The sequence below is a fragment of the Botrytis byssoidea genome (assembly GCF_014898295.1).
Source record: "Botrytis byssoidea strain MUCL 94 chromosome Unknown BBYS_001, whole genome shotgun sequence".
Classification (NCBI taxonomy): Eukaryota; Fungi; Ascomycota; class Leotiomycetes; order Helotiales; family Sclerotiniaceae; genus Botrytis; species Botrytis byssoidea.
Genome location: NW_024065842.1, coordinates 2447398 through 2469730, shown reverse-complemented (window position 1 = coordinate 2469730; position 22333 = coordinate 2447398). Strand labels below are relative to the sequence as shown.

General features: G+C 44.4%; 10 protein-coding genes across 10 annotated transcripts; 6 read left to right on the top strand and 4 right to left on the bottom strand.

Moving 5' to 3' along the window:
* Window positions 1-663: 663 nt before the first annotated feature.
* EAE97_000741 (uncharacterized protein) lies at window positions 664-1953 on the top strand (the record flags this gene model as incomplete). Its single annotated transcript, XM_038871251.1, has 2 exons — window positions 664-1564; window positions 1832-1953. 2 exons carry the CDS (start codon window positions 664-666, stop codon window positions 1951-1953), a joined length of 1023 nt encoding a protein of 340 aa, XP_038738612.1.
* Window positions 1954-2266: 313 nt separating this feature from the next.
* Window positions 2267-2677, top strand: EAE97_000740 (uncharacterized protein; the record flags this gene model as incomplete). Its single annotated transcript, XM_038871250.1, has 1 exon — window positions 2267-2677. The coding sequence occupies one exon, from the start codon at window positions 2267-2269 to the stop codon at window positions 2675-2677; it is 411 nt and encodes a 136-aa protein (XP_038738611.1).
* A 527-nt stretch (window positions 2678-3204) lies between these two features.
* EAE97_000739 (uncharacterized protein) lies at window positions 3205-4094 on the bottom strand (the record flags this gene model as incomplete). The annotated part of the gene is made up of 2 exons (XM_038871249.1): window positions 3205-3377; window positions 3443-4094. The coding sequence occupies 2 exons, from the start codon at window positions 4092-4094 to the stop codon at window positions 3205-3207; spliced, it is 825 nt and encodes a 274-aa protein (XP_038738610.1).
* A 1195-nt stretch (window positions 4095-5289) lies between these two features.
* Window positions 5290-6408, bottom strand: EAE97_000738 (uncharacterized protein; the record flags this gene model as incomplete). Its single annotated transcript, XM_038871248.1, has 3 exons — window positions 5290-5735; window positions 5791-6142; window positions 6394-6408. The coding sequence occupies 3 exons, from the start codon at window positions 6406-6408 to the stop codon at window positions 5290-5292; spliced, it is 813 nt and encodes a 270-aa protein (XP_038738609.1).
* Window positions 6409-7640: 1232 nt separating this feature from the next.
* EAE97_000737 (uncharacterized protein) lies at window positions 7641-9094 on the top strand (the record flags this gene model as incomplete). Its single annotated transcript, XM_038871247.1, has 5 exons — window positions 7641-7842; window positions 7904-8232; window positions 8285-8702; window positions 8805-8896; window positions 8960-9094. The coding sequence occupies 5 exons, from the start codon at window positions 7641-7643 to the stop codon at window positions 9092-9094; spliced, it is 1176 nt and encodes a 391-aa protein (XP_038738608.1).
* A 1882-nt stretch (window positions 9095-10976) lies between these two features.
* On the top strand, window positions 10977-12078 carry EAE97_000736 (uncharacterized protein; the record flags this gene model as incomplete). The annotated part of the gene is made up of 2 exons (XM_038871246.1): window positions 10977-11537; window positions 11617-12078. 2 exons carry the CDS (start codon window positions 10977-10979, stop codon window positions 12076-12078), a joined length of 1023 nt encoding a protein of 340 aa, XP_038738607.1.
* Window positions 12079-12696: 618 nt separating this feature from the next.
* Window positions 12697-13836, top strand: EAE97_000735 (uncharacterized protein; the record flags this gene model as incomplete). Its single annotated transcript, XM_038871245.1, has 1 exon — window positions 12697-13836. The coding sequence occupies one exon, from the start codon at window positions 12697-12699 to the stop codon at window positions 13834-13836; it is 1140 nt and encodes a 379-aa protein (XP_038738606.1).
* A 311-nt stretch (window positions 13837-14147) lies between these two features.
* On the bottom strand, window positions 14148-14893 carry EAE97_000734 (uncharacterized protein; the record flags this gene model as incomplete). The annotated part of the gene is made up of 2 exons (XM_038871244.1): window positions 14148-14542; window positions 14767-14893. 2 exons carry the CDS (start codon window positions 14891-14893, stop codon window positions 14148-14150), a joined length of 522 nt encoding a protein of 173 aa, XP_038738605.1.
* Window positions 14894-16277: 1384 nt separating this feature from the next.
* Window positions 16278-17376, top strand: EAE97_000733 (uncharacterized protein; the record flags this gene model as incomplete). The annotated part of the gene is made up of 3 exons (XM_038871243.1): window positions 16278-17039; window positions 17103-17177; window positions 17275-17376. 3 exons carry the CDS (start codon window positions 16278-16280, stop codon window positions 17374-17376), a joined length of 939 nt encoding a protein of 312 aa, XP_038738604.1.
* Window positions 17377-18815: 1439 nt separating this feature from the next.
* EAE97_000732 (uncharacterized protein) lies at window positions 18816-22072 on the bottom strand (the record flags this gene model as incomplete). Its single annotated transcript, XM_038871242.1, has 2 exons — window positions 18816-21583; window positions 21631-22072. The coding sequence occupies 2 exons, from the start codon at window positions 22070-22072 to the stop codon at window positions 18816-18818; spliced, it is 3210 nt and encodes a 1069-aa protein (XP_038738603.1).
* Window positions 22073-22333: the final 261 nt, after the last annotated feature.

Here is a 22333-nt window from a genome sequence, read left to right as displayed (position 1 = left end):
CATCATATACTTGGAAAAATTTGGAGTTGATGGTTGGCGTTTGCATATGGACTTGTGATTTGTGAATACCAAATTTGAGGTGCGTGTTGGCAAGTGGTCCAACGTTGTTATTATGATTTTCTTAAATTTGTCTTTATGTGTCTTACTATACCTTCAGAAGATTTGCTTTCATATCGTCCATCCAAATATGATTAATGACTTTGGTAAATAGACTTCAACAAGTGCCGAAGTATTCCTTTTAGCCGATATTCGTGTATGAGAGAAATGTGGTCTTTTTGTGTCATCTCGGCAGTCATTGGTACGAACCAGTGCACGTTCTAACCATTCTTGGTGTAAACGGAATTGTCGGCACTCACATCAAAGTCCGTACTCTTTTCAAATTTCGATCATTGATCAATTGATTGATGTGTTTCTGTTTCAAATTCAAGCAAAATTGTTTAGTAGCGTTTAATTTACATAAATGTAAAGTTTCTTTATGTTTCGAGAAGGTTTGCATGGATATAGTCCCCGTCCACATCGAGCTGTCCACAAAGACCCGTTTTGATAAATGTACTTTACACGTCGTATAATATTTGAACTTATAAAACAGTGGGATCACCCATAAACCATACTTGTGTATTTACAACTCTGGATACTGGCTGAAACTCAATCATCTGGTCAACAATGGCTCTACCACCTCCGCTCCCCCAAGGGCCAATCTACCGCCAAACGCTGCCGATATGGAAACGCATGACTCTTTGGCTCAAAGTACACTTCGTCAAAACCCTTGCCAATATCTTCGGCTCAATACTGATATCCCCCTATGTACGCGGTCGAGCAAGCCTCCCTACATTCACTAAAACCTATCCCATCCACTCCTCTCTCACCCATAGAATCTTTATTCCACCCACCTACAAATCCGGCGGCCCACCTCTTCCCCTCTACCTCAACGTCCACGGTGGAGGATTTGTCTTCGGTGTTCCTGCTATCGACGACGAATTCTGTTCTTACTTCTCCTCTAAACACAACATCCTGGTCATCTCCCTCGACTACTCCAAAGCTCCCAAAGCAAAGTTCCCTCAACCAATTAACGAATTAACCGATGTTGTAACCGCCATCCTCGAAGACGAATCTCTCCCGTTCGATCGCTCTAAAGTAGCTATTGGTGGTTTCAGCGCTGGCGGCTGTTGTTCCCTCGCCGTTCCACAAGCTCCCTATCTTCAAGGCAAAATCCAGGGCGTATGTGCATTCTACCCCCTTTGTGGGTTTGTGACGCCGCAATCAGTCGCAATTGCAGCGAGACCTTCTTATGCGCCTAAAGATACTTTGGAATCTTTGGGACCACTGTTCGATTATGCATATACACCTCATGGAACAGATTTGTGTGACCCGAGACTTAGCGTTATGTATGCGGATAGAAAGATGCTGCCGGAGAAAATTTGTATGGTGGGGTGTGAGTTGGATATGTTGTGGTATGATGCTGAGTTTATGGCAGAGAGATTTGTGGGGAAGGAGAGGGTAGAGGGTGAGACAGTTTGGGAAAAGGATGGGGTGCGATGGGAGAAAATTATGGGTGTTGAGCATGGTATGTTGAGCAGATTTTTCTTTTATCGACCCCTTGGGTGTAAGGATGAAGTAGCCAGGATTTCCAATAGTTTGGAATGCAGTTCAATAATGAGAGACTTTGGATTTCTAGATCCGATCTTGACATATAGAAGATTTAAATTGTTGAATTCATTTCAAATGTTGAGTTGCGCTTGGAATTTGAAGACTTCTATCCGGTCTGCTAGTCTGAACTAGTAGATATATTGGCACTCTGGAAGTAGAGATTGAGATACTAACTTTGATCTAGGATTTGAAAGTTTTGGGGGGCGCCTGCAAAAAGATAAAGTCAAGAAAGAAAAGTTAATGGCAACAGGGAGGAAAATGTACGATGACGCTGCAGAGTGGCTATTCAGAGAAGTCTACCATTAAAGTATCACCCTCGTCTGGCCTTTTTTCTCTGCAATTCGGTTTGTTGCGTTCCATCTATTAGATATCACTCATCGAAAAATGACTGCTCAAATATATAGCTATCCAGGCCTAAAGGAACCCGAGCGATATTTAATGTTTAGACTTAGATTAGATATTGCTTACTATTCTTTCAGCGTTCAGATAAGAACTTCCACAGTCCTGAATGAGTAATAGCAATTCGAAGTATTTTCTCAATTTCTCGTGATGAGAATCTTCATGCCATTGTTCAAAAACCTACTCGAATTGCGAAGACCGTTCTATGGAGCGAGGATGAATGCACCCTGCAATTTTCGAGGATCCTAAACAGAAACAGAAAGTAGATAAAACCCATTATCGAAACCAACATCTTACCCTCGCTTCACCAGATCTACCCCATCTGCCGATCCTCCAACCGGCTCGAAATTCTCCGCCCAAGTCCACATCTCCATCTATGTGTCCACCTGTCAACTTTGCTCTACTAGGATCCAGAGTCTCCCTTTATACTTATCCTCATCTCAATGCCCACCCATCATCGCCACCAAAGAAATACTCAGTGTGTATTATCTTTGTGCCAGCCAAGAAAACCCCGTTGTTTCAAACTCTCGACCCTGGCTTGGCGATCATTTGGGAATCATGCGTTTCCAAAAGAGGTTGGGCCAGTCAGGGCACTGACGCTCGGCATGCGGGCACTGCCGAAGGGTATTAGGCTCTTGGACCTTGGCTTTGACACTGGAAGTTATGGGACAGATCTAGATCTCTAGATCAAGGCGTCGGTGGGAATTTCCCTTTATCCTGGATCCATTCGAGGAGGGGAAGAACAGAGTGAGGACTGAACTTGAGAAGAAAATAATTAGTGAAGATGGGAGTAAGAGTACAGAATTTGAGTGAGTGACAACAGAAGATGGATTTGAATTCGAATTTCTCTTTATATTGATATATCTATAGATATATGAATTGCGTTATCTTGCTTTTCTGCCCATTGAGACGTCCTAAGAGTCCATCCTCATATTCAAATTATAATGTAAGAGCTGTGTGGTATACTTCCAGCTTGACCCGAGCCACAAAAACGCCACCATAAGAACCAAAGATAAAGAAGAAGAGAAGAACACACTCACAGCTACTATGCCGTGTAAATAATAACAAATGATCTCTCAATCTTTTTGACGCTTGTAAATTACATATCCAATCCATCCTCATTCACGTCCATTCATTACAAAAAGTGAGATGGGAAATCTATTCCTCATCATCTGCACTCCTTGTCTCCACAAAAGTGAGCTCGGCAACTGATCCCTCGACCATATTGAGGTTAACACCATCAATACCTGGGCTTGGTTCACGCTTAGTGACTGCTGAACCGTTGACATCTTCGACGTTGCGGACTGTGGAGATGGAATTTGTTTGTCCAACTATTGTGCCGACATGTTAGCTCTAATTCTATAGTTAATAATGTATGGAGGAAGGAGTAACTAACCAGCTGGTCCACCACGAATAAACATGGTAGTGACGGTAGTCTTCATCTTGGGGTCGACAACACCGTCCTCACGTTTACCCATCTTGGTCTTTGCTGCAGTACCAGCGGCCGCAGCGGTATTTCCGGTGCCTCCAGCTTTGACGAGGATACCAACACCAGACTCTTCGGTTCCGAGTTGAACTTCGGGGCTGGTCTTGATGGCACCAGCAGCGTAGTTGAGAGCGGCAGTCAAGGTTTGAATGTCACGTTTTGCGGCTCTGTCTACATCCGATCTCTCGAGCTTGACAACACGGGGTGCAATTTCTTTGCCCATTCCTTGAAGTGCTGTTACTTGAGCTTCGGTCTTGTCTTCGGTACCTCCCTGAACGGCGGCGGCGGCGGCGGGTGCGGCAGCTACGGCTGGTGCTGCTTGTGCTTGTGTTGGGGTTGTGGCGGCGGCACCGTTTGCTGCAGCGCCATTGTTTGTTGCGGCACCAGTAACGGCAGCTCCTTCGAGCGCGTTCATGAGGTTCGATACATCTGCTTTCCCTCCGAATGATATTTCACCATCACCGACTACCAAGGCTGGTGAATAGGCGCCAAGATTGATGTTCAAAGGGAGTGCCGAGATGCTAGTGGCGATCATGGCCATAACAAGATAGTTGGTCAACATTTTGAAAGTGGATTATGAAGGGGTGCTTGCGTTGGAGACGGGCTGTGAAATAAGGGTAGTGTGATGAATTAAGTGAACGAAGATCTTGAGCGTCAAGCTTAGATGTGTAAATAAAGATCAAGAAGAATCAAATGGAGCACAGCTGAGGAATTAAAACTCTTGGGTGCATGAGGACAAGACTTCTTATATCAAGAATTCATACAGAAAATGCGTTGCCAATAATTTCCATAGGCCGTGCAATATAGCTCTGGCCAACCCCACACCATACCCACGGTTCCTAACATTGAGGTTCTGGCCAATCGAATGATCTTCCTATTCTGAGATGCTAACAATCCACAGATTTTGATTATGAACCTTTTTCGCGTGGGATGATTGCCAATATTTCGTCAAACGCCAAGTGACACCGACAACTCGTTGCACAGGAATGGTATCAAGCTCTCGAGAGACTCAGCACAGACCAAATGCGAGGAAGCAATTATCTTGGCTGTGAGTGCATAGTCACGGCGACGTTTTGAAATAGCTTTGGTAAGTCTAGCTATGCTTTTTTGGCGTTAGCTTTCCAATAATTCTAGTTCTTGGCAGGTTCTAGCGTCGTATGAGAATCCCTCAAAGGTCACAGCGTAAACCCCGAAATCTCTGGAAACGAGTTGCATCTCCAGACATTTCACAATTTGACATGCTATAAACAGATTAAGTTTCCTTAGGAATTTCATATTGACAAATCTCCCCCAATGTTTGGCGTTTTTCATCGCAAGTCTTGGCTGACATTCTGCAAAACCCTGCATATGTGTTCTTCCAACTTCCAACCGCGGATCAACACCAAAATGATCCAAATCTCGGTCAAATGAAGCAAGTATAGGTAGGGTAAATGGTAGTAGGAACTTTCCTTCCTAAGGGGTCAAAGTTTGAAGACGACATTTAGGAAATGAGATGAAAGAAATTGTGTTTTAGTCGACGCCACATTGTTTGGACATAGTCTCGCGGTTGTTTTTCATACCTGGAAGCTAGACATCAAATGTATCTATGTGACTAAGAGTTGGCAAAGCCATATCGAGCTTTTTTGAACTAGCAATGGCTCGGAAATCGAATGCATGAATTGACCTTACGTCCCCTTCTCAAATATGAACCATAGCACTATGGCCCATTACAATCTCAATAATATAGAGTAGAAACGCGAAGAGCTTAATCTTCCGTATCATACCTCATCTGAGAAATCCATCTTTGTTGCTTCATTCTGATACAAAGGGTTTGCCTCAACTTCTCGCACCCATAACTGCCAAGGTCTTTCTGCGGTGTCATCGTTAAATTTTTCGGAACCAGAAGCTTGTTCGGCATTCAAAAACCTTAAAGGGCCAAGGTCAAAAAGTCTTCCCTCGGCATTCCTGAGCATAAGAGCTTTTGCTTGGAGATCCGCGTTGACTTGAGTATAAACGGCACGGTAGATGGCTTGCTTGATACTTGATCCTACCGTCGTGAAACCGTGATTTGCCATTAAGACGACGTTATAGTCTTGGGTGCTTGATTCCGGCTTGGAGAATTTCTCGGCCAAGGCACTGCCAAAGCGTCCAGAGTTTACCAAGAAGTCTTGCCTATCGTTCGAGGTGTATAGCTCCGTGATATCAAAATTAGGTACGTGGTCACCTATAAGCAATCATTATATACATGTTCATGCATCGTTCCCGGAAGAGTATCATACCTAAGAACCCAGCCATGTGAAATATCGGTCTCATCTGGACTCCGTTCATCGTGTAGGGGATTACGGCCTCGGCATGACTGTGGATAACGCAATTGATTTCTGAAAATCTCTTGTAAATTTCACTGTGGATAAACCGTTCTTGGTACCCTTTCTTTGCCTTCGGATCCACTGGAGCACCATCGGATACATTATAATGTACCAAGTCGGAGATGGATGATACCAATGCTGGCGCGGTCGATGCCGACATAATAAAGATACCTGGGTTGTCCGGATGGCGAACAGACACATGACCATAAGCATCGACAACATTTTGATGATGCAAAATATGATTCGCGTGGACGAATGTTTGAATCTGAAGGTTATTGATTAACCTAGGTCAATAATCTTACACCATTCTTGATCATCCGATCTTTGAACTTTCGCAAAGCCCTCCTCCCAATATCAACATAGCACCGATTGACCACGCACTCTTCAGACTATTTGGGAAGTTACGTTCTCGACACCAAGAGCTTGCCAATGCCCCATGCCTTTGTTTTAACCGAAATCTTTGGACGAGTACAGTGACTGGATGCACGAAGACACACAAACTGGGCCAACACTCACAATTGAGTTTTTCATTTTCGATGAATCTCACAATGTCCCAAAGTATTACGACCAATCGATACGACTTGACACAAAGGCGTGATGTTGTAAGACGATGTTAATGTGGTTGCAGTGATTGATTGTGTCGATAGCGTTGAAAAAAACAGACGGCGATGATGATGATACTAGCAAAATCGACGACGATGTTGTTTGGTTGTTGGTAATCTATCGGATGGAATCACCCGTGGCGGGATGATAGGGCACTTGCTTTCAAATCTCCAGGCCTCGGTGTCCCCACAATCTGATCTGTCTATCTGCATCTACAGCGGCGCGCACCGATTTACTGCAAACCAGGGAAAACATATCACATGTGATAGCTTGATAAGGTTAACGGGACCGAGATTACCGCTCAACAATATTTCACGTCTTCAGATATTCATAACTTCATATCTTCATATCGTGGTAGAATCGTGGGACCGCAGAAGCGACAGTATGATAGTAATCATTGATGGACGACGGCGAGGAGCGAAATGTGAGAGAATGCTTGGCGTTCTTATTTTAGAAGGTCGCACGAATAAATCCCAGCAATCTGTGTGGCTACCTTCCACAAACTACTTAAAGATTCCACGACAACAACCATCAGAAATATCACAAGGGATGATAGGAACTTTTTACTTTTTCTATCATTATCTTCAGGGGATTTTGAGCCTGCACAACATCTTACCTCCTGTTGTTGCTCTAAGAGAAAATCTTTCCTCGGCGAATGATAACCGAGTGGTAGGGAAGTTTATCATCTATCATCTACCATTCGCTGAACGGTAAGAATACGTAATGTACCTGACTATCGATTAGCCTTATTAACTTTCTTCATTTATCGTTTGGGGAATCAAGTCCTTTCATTTGACTGCCGATCAGGGGATAAGCATAAAATGGGGATCAATATAGTGTCAAGCGTTGCTTCTAGCCTATTTAGGAACCTTGAAAACATCGTAGTTCGATGCACAATTGACCTATGAGCATGGAATATTGCCATTTCTTTCAGCCGTTCCTTTCTTATACACCTTCTTCTCTTAGATAATGTCTCTAATACAACCCAACACCAATGGAGTGTGACACGTTTTGGTGAAGATTGCTTATCACCCATGGCGAATGAGTGCAATTTAGAAATGTTATATCTATAGCCTCGGTGGCAGTGGTGAATCTTCTTTGCGTGAAATAGAAGCATCGATTTCTCTCGCTTTCCCTTGGTACTGAAACTTTGTGCAACAATGACTTCCTCAATCTCCAAAGTTCTTTTTCCATTTGTGCTTCTGGCACCAGCTACACGCGCAGCCAGTCTAGCTGCAACTCCGTTGGTATGTTCGAGTCCAGCATTGAGTTGTAGCGGTTCCAGTACCAATACTTGCTGCTTCAATACTCCTGGCGGTCAAATGGTTCAGACCCAATTCTGGGACTCCAACCCTAGCACAGGTAGATAAATCTCTTTCCTTCCTACCCTCGCTTCACAAGTCACAAACTGATCATACTCAAGGTCCTTCAAACTCTTGGACAATCCACGGTTTATGGCCCGATCATTGTGATGGTACCTATGATTCAAATTGCGATACTAGTCGTCAATATTCGAGCATAACCAACATCCTTTCTGCTGCTGGCCAAACATCCTTGCTCTCGTACATGAACACCTACTGGGTCAGTGATGACTCTACCAATGAGGTATTCTGGGAACACGAGTGGAACAAGCACGGAACCTGTATCAGTACCCTTGAGCCTTCTTGCTACAGCAGCTACACCACCGGTGCAGAAGTTGTAGACTTCTTCAACGTTGCTGTTGATCTTTTCAAGATTCTTCCCACCTACACAGTGAGTAGCCTTCCACACAAGCAAAAGAGATAAGCAACTAATATCATCACAGTGGTTAGCCAATGCTGGCATCGTGCCCTCCACCACCAAAACCTACACCTCTGCTCAAATTCAAGCAGCCATCACCGCCGGTTTCGGACACCCTGCCACCATTCAATGTAGTTCCTCCTCTCTCGATGAAATTTGGTACTCCTTTGAAGTACGCGGTTCCGTTGCCACCGGAACATTCGTTCCCATTACTCCCGTCGGCCAAACTGGAAATTGCCCCAGTACCGGCATTAAGTACACTCCCAAGTCCGGCTCTGGTGGTACCCCAACTACCACCGCGACTGCTCCTGTTGGCACTGGCAGCTTCTCTGGATCTGGGTATTTGGAGGCATACGTTGGAAGCACCAATAACGGATGCTTGATTAGTGGAGGTACCTGGTACACTAGCGGTACTTGTGCTACATACACTGCCACTGCTTCTGGTAAGACTCTTTTTCCCCAGTCCTGATGAAAAAATAGTTGTCAAAAGACCTACCTCAACTCCCCATCTACCATTAAACGAACACCACTAACTTCCAGCCTAGGTACTGGCTTCACCCTCAAGTCCTCCAAGGGAACGTGCGGTATCTCCGGCAGTACCTTTTCCTGCGGCGCCGGTGTCTCTACCGTCTTCGGAGTAAGTTTCATCCCTCTCCTCTTCCCCTTCCAGATCAAGTCCCAACCAACTAACTCATCATAGTCCTCCGGTGGCTACCTTACATACGGCGGCTCATCTACCTTCTATGCCACCGCCACCCCATCTGGTTCTACCCAAGCAACCATTTACACCTCCAGCCAAAGCGTCTCTGTCAAGTTCGCCTGGAGCGCTGTCTAGATGCATTTTCTTCACTCATCGCCTTAGTTTACTATGTCCGGGGAAAAAAGGTCAAGGTGGTGAAAAGGGGGCGGCTCAAAATTATCAAGACTGTGGTGTTGTAGCATGGAACGACAAACGCATGACAAGAAATGGGTTGTATTTAGGAAAAGTTCGAATTTTGTACAAGAGCATGAATCTGATCTAAATTTGGATGTGAACTTTTGTGTGTTGAATTGAAAATTCTCAGATTCTAGTTTGCTGGAATACATACCTAGTCTTACCGTCCAAAACATCAATTCAAATCTTGCACCTACATCCCTTATCACCTCCCTTCTCACCTCATCCCACTTCATTCTACGCCCGATCTTTATATGACTTAACCGCCTACGACATAACTCACCGTCGCACCTCGCCGCTTCCCATAGGAACTACGAATTGCATTCATATGTATATTGTTCTTCAAAGCCTGTGCCTCATACCACGCCGCATCGTATATTATGACCCATCCAATCATGAGTCGTAAGATGCACTGCACCATGCCGCGTTTGCATCTTCGTATCACATTGCGCTTATATCCAAGCAAACTTCAGTAACCAGGTAGCGCTCGTGCCGCACCAGCATTTATCTTATTTCTCCACTCCACGTCCTTACTTTTCGCTTGCTACTTCTCTCCATACAACTTGTATGTAGAGTGGTATTCGAAGGCTCACTTCCTCCGCTGACGTATTACAACGAACTAATGCATGGTGTATTATCATTCCTTCGCGGTATGTATGGAGAGCCTGACGAGCGACATATGACCCCTCTAAAATTTTCATTGTCTCCTCTACTCCATCCAGTCTCTATATTAATGACATCTCATTCCTCAGAACTAATAGTCTGACTATGTACTGTATTGGAACATTCGAATTCGAAATCCAAAGTAAACGACACAAAGCAAAATAAAACAAAACAGAACATCAACATCAACATTGACATTACCAGGTTTTGACTAACAGCCGTTCAAAATTCAAGCTTAATCGGCGACTACAAAGCAGCTCTTGTATCTAACCCCCAAAATATTATGCTTGCCCCGCGCATCCTTTTTTTGAAAACCGTTTGGAGTTCCCTAGTCCCGCATCAGCACCAACATCACTCCAACGCCAAGCATCCCCCCCGTCACCAACAGTTATGAAAATCCGTAGATTGCCCATTTCCGACCTATTGTCCAGTATCATATCATCCCGATCTTACTATTTACCCTGCGCTTAGTTATCACCATCTGCAATGAGAAGGAGGCTCGGACATGAATGTGACATACCTAGTATGCCTAATCTACAGATTTTCCAATCTTCAGTAAATTCACTGCAGGGCTGAAATGGTGCCATGTTGCTGGATCTATATGTGACATTTGAAGTCATGTCTATGAGGCTGATTGGAGAACTCGTAGTCTATGTAAACGCTGACGAAGTGAAATCCTTCAGTGCCATTCAATGTCAACAGCTTTTTCCAGTCACTCCATGCTGGAGATTCCCTCTCTAGACCCTTTTCAATCAAGCTCAGCTTGCAACATTGAGCTAAAGAAGCGCGAATTGGGGGACTTTTTCCTAGAGTAGTACAATTGTTCAATGTAACTCTGCTGCTGAACCGCTAATTGAATGGTTGTATTCCAACTCATTGTACTGGTTAAGCTGTATTCCTTTGCTTCCCAAATGTAGTACTTGAGGCAGATTTTGAATGTGAAATAATTTATATAAGAGGTTCCCGTCGCTCAGCTTGAGATGATATCACTGTATCAATCCTTTTCTTTCCAAATCATAAAGCTAGCTCGGCTTCCCTTACTTATTTTTGTGCTTTTTCACATCACCATCTCTTTTCTGGACAATTTACCCTACGTAGCACTAACTGCGAACCTTTCGATATGGCATCTCCTTCCGGCAAAAATGTGCACTTTGTGGGGAGTATCTGTCTCCCTGACACACCCACGGTTTACCGTACACTCAATGCTACATTTCCAACCCAGCTAAAGCATATCCCCGATGGTGAGCCCGGTAACAGAGGGAACTTCGTCCTCTGGCAAAGAAGCGTGTTCTATAAATACCCTTATCTGGTTCGCTCTTTGTATTTCTCCTTGGCCAAGGATCCAGGCCCTATTCCCATTTCTCCTGAGAAGATCCAACTCATGCCTGTTGGATATGATGATGCTGCCATAGACTCGTATGCTACTTTTTGTCGACTTCGGGATAGTGGTACTATACCGAACGGGGTGAAATTCCAGGTTTCGCTTCCTACACCTATCAATGTTCTTCATGTAGCAATAGAGCCGGCTTATCAAGAAGCAGTTGAGCCAGTTTATGCAAAGGCTTTACTGAAAGCTGTTGGTCGTATCCAAAATGAGATTCCTGCAGAAGATTTGGCTATACAATGGGATGTTGCTGTGGAGTTCGCATTTTTAGAAGGAATTGTGTCGCCTCCACCGCACGTAAGTATTCATGAACTTATTGGCATCTCTATCATTTCCTATTTCACCGTTCTAAACGAGTACTAACTCGACGCTTTAGTGGATCATGGCTTTGAAAGACAGTATTGTCAACCGTGTCCTCGAATTAGCAGATGCTATAGATCCATCCGTCGAACTGGGCTTCCATTTCTGCTACGGTGATCTTGGACATCAACACTTCACGCAACCGAAAGACATGAGCCTATTAGTCGATATTGCGAATCGAGTCTTGACTGGAACAAGAAGGAGAAGATCTGTCAATTGGATTCATATGCCTGTACCAAAAGACCGGATTGATCGAGGGTACTTTGAACCATTGAAAAATCTGGAGAAGAATGATACAGAGTTGTACTTGGGAGTTTTACATCAGGATGACCTAGAAGGAACGAAATTAAGAATTAAATCTGCGAGTGAAGTTGTGGCAGATTTTGGTATCGCAACAGAGTGCGGTCTAGGCCGCGCGGATGCAAGAGAATTTGAGAGTGTCTTGGAAATTGCGAAGAAAATTACGGAAGAACCGTAGGAAAGAATGAAAGGGTGTAATAGATATGAGAATCGGTGAAGGGTGATTGTTTTGATGCTTCAACATTTGTGCTTATCAACAATTAGAGTCAATACATATGGCAGGTCTAACTTCAAACACTGCGTCTTTTATTGCTTGATTATGGATAACTTCCAATTTTAGTAGAAATATTATGTGAGATTCATGACCGATGTGTCAGACAGATCATTGTTGAATCTGTTTCTTCTCCTTTTCAGACATGACTTGAGTGGTGTCAAACAATGTCTTGTCTCATATTGTATCGAGTAGAACAATTGTCCTCCATTCATTGGGTTTCAACTCGATTACCCAAGAGTGGTGAATACAGTAAAAGTAATGGTTGATTGTGGTTGTAGTTGTGATTGTAGTTGTGGTTTTATGTTCGTGTTTCCTGGTGAATTCCACTTGAACTAGATACATATTGTAGTGGAACCAATATCCCTATCAATAGAGGGGTTTAGTGGATTGTAAGCTCACAGAAATACCCCCCTCTATGAAGGAGCAACACTCAGCTGCTCTTCTACCTCCCAACTCCAATACCTCTATACCCCGGATCCAAATTGAAAGCTCCAGTAACTTTCAATTCTTACCCAATTCAAAATGGCAACTCACGAACAAAAAGAATCTACATCCTCCCGCTCCGTTCTCGACCCCACTACCAGTACCCAAGAAAAGTCCTCCAAAGACGCTGCACCCCTCCGCGCCCTCGACCACCAATCCGAACGCGAGATATCCCAAAATGAAAAGCCAGCCACTATTCACATCGGCACACGCAAATCCGCACTCGCCATGGTGCAAACCGAGCAAGTAAAAGCTGCGCTCGAAAAAGCTCATCCCCATTTAAACTTCGAGATTACCAAGTTGGAAACGATGGGCGACAAGAATCAAGTAACTGCTCTGCATGATTTCGGCGCAAAGAGTTTATGGACGCATGAACTTGAGGCTTTATTATTGGACAGGAAGTTAGATATTGTGGTTCACTGTCTTAAAGATATGCCGACGCAGTTACCAACCAAATGTATAATTGGTGCAATTCTTGAACGAGAGGATCCTCGGGATGCGTTGATAATGAAGGCAGGAAGCAACTACAAGAGCTTGTCAGAGCTACCAGCAGGAAGCGTTGTGGGAACGAGTAGTGTGAGAAGAAGCGCGCAGATAGCTAGGAAGTACCCCGAGTTGAAGTTTGAGAACGCGAGAGGCAACATTGGAACTAGATTGAACAAGTTGGACGCGGATGATGGGAAGTATTCCTGTTTGATTTTAGCGGCGGCGGGTTTGTTGAGAATGGGTTGGGGAGAGAGGATCACGCAGTATCTGGATAGTAAAACAGAGGGTGGCGGTATGTTGCATGCTGTGGGACAAGGTGCACTAGCTTTGGAGGTCAGAGATGGCGATGAAGAAATCAGCACGATGATCTCTGCGTTACAACATGAACCGACTCAATTGGCAGGGTTGGCAGAACGAAGTTTGATGAGAACTCTGGAGGGTGGATGCAGTGTGCCAATCGGGGTTGAGACGACCTGGATCGAAAAGGGGAAATTGTTAATGAAGGCTATCGTTGTCAGTCTTGATGGCACAGAGAGTGTGGAATCAGAAAGGCTGGAGGAGATCCTAACACCAAAAGATGCTGATGAGTTTGGATGGTCTCTTGCTCAAGATTTGGTTAGCAAGGGTGCTGCCAAAATACTGGAGGCCATCAACCTCAATCGACCTGTCATTAAGGAGGGTGGTAATGCATAGTTGAACCCCCGAATGATTTTTGTTTTTCACGGGCACATGCGCTACAAAAGTAAACTTTTTCTTTACATAGATTGACTGGCTGGACCACCAATAGCTTTCAAATATGTTCCAAGAAGGCTAAAAGCTGCATACATATATAAATGTAGCTAATCCAGTGTCGTTTCCCCCCAACCCTTATGTTTGTTGAATAAACTCCATTCCCAAATACACATTCATCAATGTTGAGTTGAATCCCCCGTCTATGCTATGCCCCGCCTGCCCATGCAATCATTGCCTCGTTTCTCGTCATGTACCAACCCCCATCCCGCTGCTTATTCCTCGATAAATGTCTTGTAAGCACTCTCATCCATCAACCCTTCCAAATCCTTCACTCCTTGTTCCCCAACTTCAACCTTGGCAACCCAGCCTCCGGCACTTGTTTCATCTTCGGGACCCTTGTTGATGGTGCTTGGGGCTTCCTCCAACATCGTGTTAGCCTGCACAATCTTGCAAGTGATAGGGCTGTTGATATCGGATGCGCTCTTGACAGACTCTACGGCACCAATGGCATCACCAGCGCTGACCTCCAATGGGACGGTGGGAAGCTCAACATAAACGACGTCACCGAGAGCATGTGCGGCATAGTCACTGATACCGATTGTGCCAGTCTTGTTATCGGGAGAAAGGAGAATCCATTCGTGGTCTTTGGTATACTTCTTGTTGAAAGCTGCGGTAGGGGAGAGAAAATGTCAGTATCGGTGGGGTGTATGGTATGAAATGGGTAGAATCGAACTTTAATAGACATTCCCATGACAGTGATAAGAAGGCGAGTATTCCAAAGTCTTGTCCACACTCCGCAGGCAACATTGGCTCAACTTCTTCACTCTGCGCATAAAATCTCTATGACATAGGCCGGTGGTCGGAGCACCTTGGATAAAAAGATGAACTCACCAGCTCTAGATACTGAGAAAGCTCGAACAGCTCCCAAAGACGAAGATCTCCATGACGGAACCGTCTTGAATGTGCTGGATGTAATTTTCGAGGCACATGGCCTTAAACTCCTTGCGATTGATGCCATTATATGTATATGTAAATGGTGTTTGAGGGGTAGAAATTTGGGGTGGAGTTGAGCTTTAGTCAAGGAATTATTAATTCAATTATCAATAGAGTGCAAGAGAGGTGTGAGATGATAAAAATGAGGATTGCTGATATGGACCACGAGAGATTGAGCCAATCAGAGAAATGTCCCAAAATAAAGCCGACAAAAAAACCAGGGCGGTCTCTTGTCTCTGTCTCCGTCTCTGTCTCTGTCTTTGGAGACAAGGAGGGAGGACAACGAGGGAACCCAATGGCGAGCTATTGAATTGAATGAAACCCCCACCTGAGGAAAAGGAATCTGAATATCAATATCGTAGGGAGCAAGAATGTCAATTGGCTGATAATATGTATACTTCGTATATATGGTTCTATATAATGTATGTATAAAATGACCTTGACTTATATTAAATACACATATAACTACAAGTGAAAATTCAAACAATAACAAAAACAAACACAAATACAAACACAGACACAAAATAAAAACAAACACAATATAAATACCTACTTAAGTAGACTCTATAACTTTCCTAATTGGAAGACAAAGTACTGGTCGAAGTGTATCTAGGAATAAAGTCTCTTTTCCTTCTTCTTCAATATTTTGATGACAATATCAATCAACATAATAAACAAACACAACTCCATTCTTTTCCCACAATCACAATCACATCAACAACAAACCCAAAGGACTCTCAGGGGAAGACGCGTCGAAAGAGAAGGGAACATCTACCTCCCTCTCCCTCCCTCCCTCCCTCCCTCCCTCCCTCCACCTCTCTTTCTCCCTACCTGGGTAGATACCTTTATTACGGAGTAAAGTGTCTCTGGTCGACCTGCCCGAGTTGCCTTTCGCACGCCCAAGCGCCGAACCACCGCATGACAATTATTTGCCTTGCCTTGTCTTCTGGCCTCGTACCAAGCTTATTAGAAACCCCCTGGATATTTCTCATGAGGTATAACTTCAGTCGTCCAAACCAAAATACAATTCAAATCTCTCCGTGAATCTTATTAGTCATTCATATCTTGACTTTCATCGTGGTGGTCCTCATCTCCGGCAGTTATAGATTCGTCAACAATTTTTGATACCAAAATAACTTACACACTACACTACACTACACTACATTACATTACATTACACTACACTACCTACACTACACTACTCTACAATCAGCCGTGAATGATCTACCATAACATCCCAGTGTTGATCTCCTTCTTCCAGCCGCCAATTCGAGATCTCACCCTTATAAAGAATCATAGGTAACCTTACACATTCATTCATCTCTATAATTACCCATAAATCAGTCAACCTGGATCCTACCACTCTACCAGTGAGCTCTCCCGCTCAATTTCACGACGCAGTAGATTCGATGGACGCCGAAATCACATACGAGAATCAGGGAGTTGACCCACCTCAAGACGATGCTATGGGCGGAATGGAGGAGAGAGCACATACGCCAACGCATAACAGTCGACACTCTGCGTCTGCATCTGCAGATTTCCAAACCCCATCACAATATCCACAAGAATATCCCGCGTCACCTCCACAAGAAGAACCTACAAATGGTCGATATGCTACCCCTCCCACGACTTTTCCCGCGTCACTTTCGCGCCCGGCTTCAGGTTTGTCAGGTCAAGGCAACTATGGCAACGCATATCAAGAACAAAATTCACGGGGCTCAGGTGCGAGTACAGATCAGCAACAGCAGCAACAACGGGGCTCGAAGAATAGTGTCGTCATTAAAGTCGGCATGGTAGGGGATGCTCAAATTGGCAAAACCTCCTTAATGGTCAAATATGTAGAAGGTAGTTGGGACGAAGATTACATTCAAACCTTGGGTGTTAACTTCATGGAGAAAACTATATCTATACGCAATACCGAGATTACATTTTCAATATGGGATTTGGGAGGACAGAGAGAGTTCGTGAATATGTTACCGCTCGTTTGCAACGATGCAGTAGCTATATTATTCATGTTTGATTTGACGCGAAAGAGTACTTTGAATAGTATTAAGGAGTGGTATAGGCAGGGGAGAGGTTTTAACAAGACCGCGATTCCGTTCCTGGTCGGCACCAAATACGATCATTTTGTGAACTTTCCGAGAGAAGATCAGGAGGAGATCTCAAATCAGGTTAGTTTTACCAATTCTTCGATTTTGTTTCGTTTTGAGGCATGCTGACAGATGCGACATCAGGCTCGAAGATTCGCAAAAGCAATGCGCGCAAGTCTGATTTTTAGTAGTACAAGCCATAGCATCAACGTTCAAAAGGTAAGACCATCTATATTTCATTCTTACATACTTGCTTGCGATCCACGCTATACTGCTTATATACCAAACCGTCAACTAACAAAACACCCACTTGTAGATTTTCAAGATTGTCCTCTCAAAAGCCTTCGACCTCAAATGCACAATCCCCGAAATCGAAAATGTTGGCGAACCTCTTCTCCTTTACCAATCCGTCGGTTAGATTGCTGTTATAATCTTACGATTTGAATCGAATACCTTATTTCTTTATGCCCCCAAAAATCTCTCCATCAACCTCAATCCCCGATTTCGCGACCACCATTCATCCTCCTTCTACATTGTGTAAACTCCACTTATAATCTACCCACTACCCAATACCAACGTCAACCTCTCCCACAATTCCAATCGAAATGCACAATGCAAAGGAGGGAAAGATAAACCCTTCAACACAGGAAGGTCGAGGAAATCTTCACATACCACATCATACCAGATTATTTTAGAAATCTGGCAATTTTTCACATTACACACATCTCAACCAATGGGCATTCAGGCAAGGCGCGCGGGGAAATTGGAGGGAAAGGGGAAGAAATTCTTGTAATTTTATCTCTCCTACTTTCTTTCACAGTCCATTCTTGTCTTATCTTGATCTGGCACTGCATTCGCTGCGTTGCCAGTCATCTTCATCAGAGAAGGGGAAGCATGGTATTCATTGGTTTCATAAAGACAGACACAGACGGGCAGGCATGTAGGCAGGAAGGGAGGGAGGCAAGAAATCAAAATTTTAAATGTAATAAGAAAATCTTCGTGTTCATGTTAGAATGAATCCATCCATACAGTCAGTCAGTCAGTAGCGAGTGAAGCAAGCAAAGACTTGCAAATTATATCTCGGGCGCCTGTTTTTGAGGTGACAATCAAGTGAGATGAATATGAATATGAATGTGAATGTGAATGCGAATGCGAATCCGAATGAATACACAGTAGGTAGGTCGGTATCTACGAACTTGCATGTCATGAATGGGATTGCGAAACGGATTCTCTAGGTTATGGGGTATATATGGAGTACGATGCAGGGCATATGCTTGTGTGACCTGCAGATGGGTCTGGACTGCGTATGTATGTCGTGCATAAGCTCTTTCTTGGAATTTGCCAACTCCTCGATAAATTACCAGCCTCCTTGTGTACACGCATCACATATATCCACTTTCCAAATCTTCTACTGCTCAAGTGAGCCGGGAAAATGTTATTCTGATAACGAATGAATTTATTAAAGTATGTCTTTCCTTTCTGTCATCTCTACTCTAGTATTCAAATCCAATTTTGCGGATTCAAAGCTGTGTATGTATGTATGAATGGCAGTTTTGGAAACCCACAAAAAGAATGTAACGGAATGGATATTATATACATCCCCATCACGAATAATATCACCCATAGCACCCACTAATAACGATATGATCCGCTCCAATTCTTGCAGTCTCCGAGTAATCTCAACTCAAAAACTCCTCCAGCTCCAATTCCTCAACTGACACCTGTTCAACAGCCCCCAACTCCTAACTCTACCTGCACTTCCACTCTCAATTCTTCCACCGGTATTACCGCCAACATCATCGATTCTTATAAGCATGTCAGCGCCGTGGCAATCTCTAAAAGATCAACAGAGGCCACTCACAACCCTGATGACGTCTTCTTCGAGCTACCGAATCCAAAATAACTAGCAAACCCACTCCCAGCCGAACTTTGTTCCGAAGGAAATCTCCTTTTATCTTTCCTCAGGCTCGAAGACGTGATAGATGGCGGATAGGCGCCAGAAATATGCAATGGAGTGATCGGCGAGGGATAAGGAGCAGCGGGCGATGGAAATGGTGCTGGCGGCGTTACGCTGCCTTTCCGGCTCGCCATACTCATGGTTCCATCTCCGTCCATTGGAGTCACACCGATGAAGGGTTTCTCTTGATCTAAAGAAAGGACTTGAGCAAGTGTAAATCGAGCATCGCTTTCGTGTGACGCAAAATCGTTGAGTCTGGGTCTCCGACTCCCTTCTTTTCCGATAGTGGACTTCTCATTAAACTCAGAGCTTTGGTCGTTGAAATTTCGAGCAATCCTTGTGCTATATTCTTCATACTCGGTGTCCTGACTTGCACTAGCTTCTATTTTCGCTGTGTCGGCTGGAGCAATATAGTCATCCAGACTGTGTAGACAATCCTCGTAGTTTGTGTGAGTTGATTGCTCGTTATCGCTGGTACCGACGAGCGGTTCACGAGGAAGTCGAAGAGAATCATGAGATATGCCGTTTGGTTGACTACCCTCAGCCGGCATTATAGAGGGGCAACTAGAAGCTCTGTGCTGCTTTACCACTGAATTTCTGTTGCTCGAGGGGCTAGAGACGACACAAGTTGAAATTCGATGCTGTCGGAGAGGAGTGGAAAGGCCAGAATCTGCAGCATAATCTTCTAGTAAGTGCTCCCGTTCTTCTTCCAATACTGCCAATAGGCGTCCCTGTTCTTCTCCCGACCCTGAAGTTACATCGCAGTCTATCTCATTGTGTTGCAAAAGTGGGGTGCTGATTTTAGAATCGTACTCACAATCATCAAGTAAATGCTCGTCGCACTCCGAGATGACGGTAGAAGCGATGCAGCTTACGGCCCGATGCTGACGTGGGTTAGGAGTCGATGAGCCCGATGACATATAGCCGTTTTCGTTCTTGTTATTCGTCGAATTTCCACCACTGGCATTACCACCGCAGCTTGTAATACGATGCTGCTTGACAGGGCTTGCAACTCCAGAAAGTAGACATCCATCTTCCATCAAGTGAGCCATTACCGCTGAGCTTTTACGACTTGATTGAGGACTATCAGCTGCATAGCTTGCAAATCTATACGGCTTAGTGAGAATAGGCGTAGAAGATCCAGTCCTAAAGCTGCAGTCTTCTAACCTATGAGATCCATCTCCATTGCTTTGAGTCATACTACCAGAAGGGATCGAAGCACAACAGCTCGATATACGGTGTTGTCTGATTGTAATAGGACTGCAGTCACCAGTAAGGTCGGGGCAACCCTCCAAGGAGTGTTGCTCACGAGAAACAGGGTTGATCGCCGTACAACTGAAAGCTCGAGATCCCGATGATAATCTAGAGACAGGCGAGCCGGATTCGAGAGTACTCTCGTCTAAAAGATGTCCGTATTGTGAATATTGAATAAGAGGAGTTGAGAGGTTGGAATCATCCACGATATCCATGATAGATGCTGAGTAGTTGTTTTGCATAACCGGAGAAGGTGAGTTTGATGTAGGTGCGGTCTCGACGGTGCAACTTAGCATGCGATTCTTATCTGCAGGGCTTTCGGGGGTCCTAATAACCGGAGTACCAGGTGTAGCAGGGCAGCTTGCTATTCGGTGTTGCCTTATTGACCTTTGGATACTAGACGGATTCCTAGGCATAATGGAACAACTCGTGATTCGATGTTGTATTGGTGTATCCAATAACCAAGCGGAATCCACCGATTCAGCGCAGCTATCGATGCGACGCGGGTTGGCAAGCTCGGAAAGCGGCATTTCATCAACATCTCCTTTAAACGTATGCTGCCGAACAGTGCTTGAACCAGAGGATGTGGTGGATGGTACAACAAGATCATCCAAGGCGGGCAGCAGAAGATTCTCTTTATCTTCACGAAAGTGGGCGGGACATCGGACAGTCCCTTTCTCCTGCAAGAGTCTTTCTTCTTTCGCATAATGATCCAATACAATCTTGGCAGCGGAGTAATCAGAGAAGTCATGAACGTAAGAGAGGTTTCCTCTTGCTGGCATTCTAGAGAGCTTCTCGCAACCTTTGACCCGTAAATAACTTCCGTGAACTGAAGGACTCGGCGAATCTGGCTCAATAGCAAATGTGCTACAACTGGAAATACTGCCTAGACTGAGTCTCTCTGAACTTACTCGGGTTTTCTGTGTTGAAGATGTAGTACCATCAACAGCGGCACCGGCATTGCTAGAGTTGATAGCCCTCCTATGCGGCTCCATAAGCATATGATCTCTCAATTCCTCCATCTCACAATGTTGATCGGTGCTCTGGTAATTCGAGCCCTGACGGCTATGTTCACTGATACTCAAAGCTACTGCAGGTACCTCTTGAAGCTCAGAATTCGTAAAACGCCTTCCATGATTGAATATCCTGTTTTCTATGCCAGGATTTTCGGCCGAAGGTGCTTTTTGCGAGACATATTTCATTGGTTGTGAAAGTTTGGGTTGTTTCCAAGACATTTGTGCTTCATTGGGGAATCTCGCTAGCCCTGAAGCACCTTCTCTAGCCCGGACTTCTCGATCATGTTGTATCATAACACATGGACCACAGAAACATGATTTGATAACATCATTCCCCATAGACCCTAAGATTCTGTATTGGGCACGAATGCGGGCACGCTGTATAAGAGTAAGACCAACTATTTTTACTGGTTAGCCATGAATATTGACCCGAGTGTTTACTTACTCGACAAACAACAAGCAGCTGTCAAGGCACCATGGATCCAACACATTGAGTTACAACCGTCAGAAGACTTGAAATTATGCGGATCTCGGCCAAGAGCTACATTCTTCAATCGCCAGTGACTCTTGCCATATAGAAGACAAGGAACGAATAATCCCTCCAAGGCAGTTGTGTGATCACCCTCGGGGTGATGACAGAACGGAACCATCCAATCACTTTGCCCTTTATGCTCAGACTTGTTCCTGTTCATAGATAGCTCCGATCTTTGTGGTTGATCGGGAATGGCATAACGCAATTGGGGAGTGATTGCGGGCTGCTTGGCTTCAACCATAGCAGTAGTTGCAAGTGATTGTCGATGGACTGGAGTATTTGGATCCAAATTATATTTCGTGACTGGTGGATTCTTGGCCAGCTTCCGTTTCTCACGGCGAGCTGCCATAGCCATTGGAGCGATATTTATGAATGAGCCTGTTCATTCAGGTTAGTAATAGTTTGTAACGTGGTACGGAATTCTCAACTTACGATGCACTTATTATAGTAATGATTCAATGGCGAAGATAATAATTCTGATGATGTTTGGGTGAAAGTACAAAAGTGAAAGGGTGAAGTATACATCAATAAACACTGGGGTTCTGTCGCTCCTTCTACGCAGTCTACCACTTACTAGCAGTTGCTATTCCTAGATTTGATGGATACTTTGGCAGGT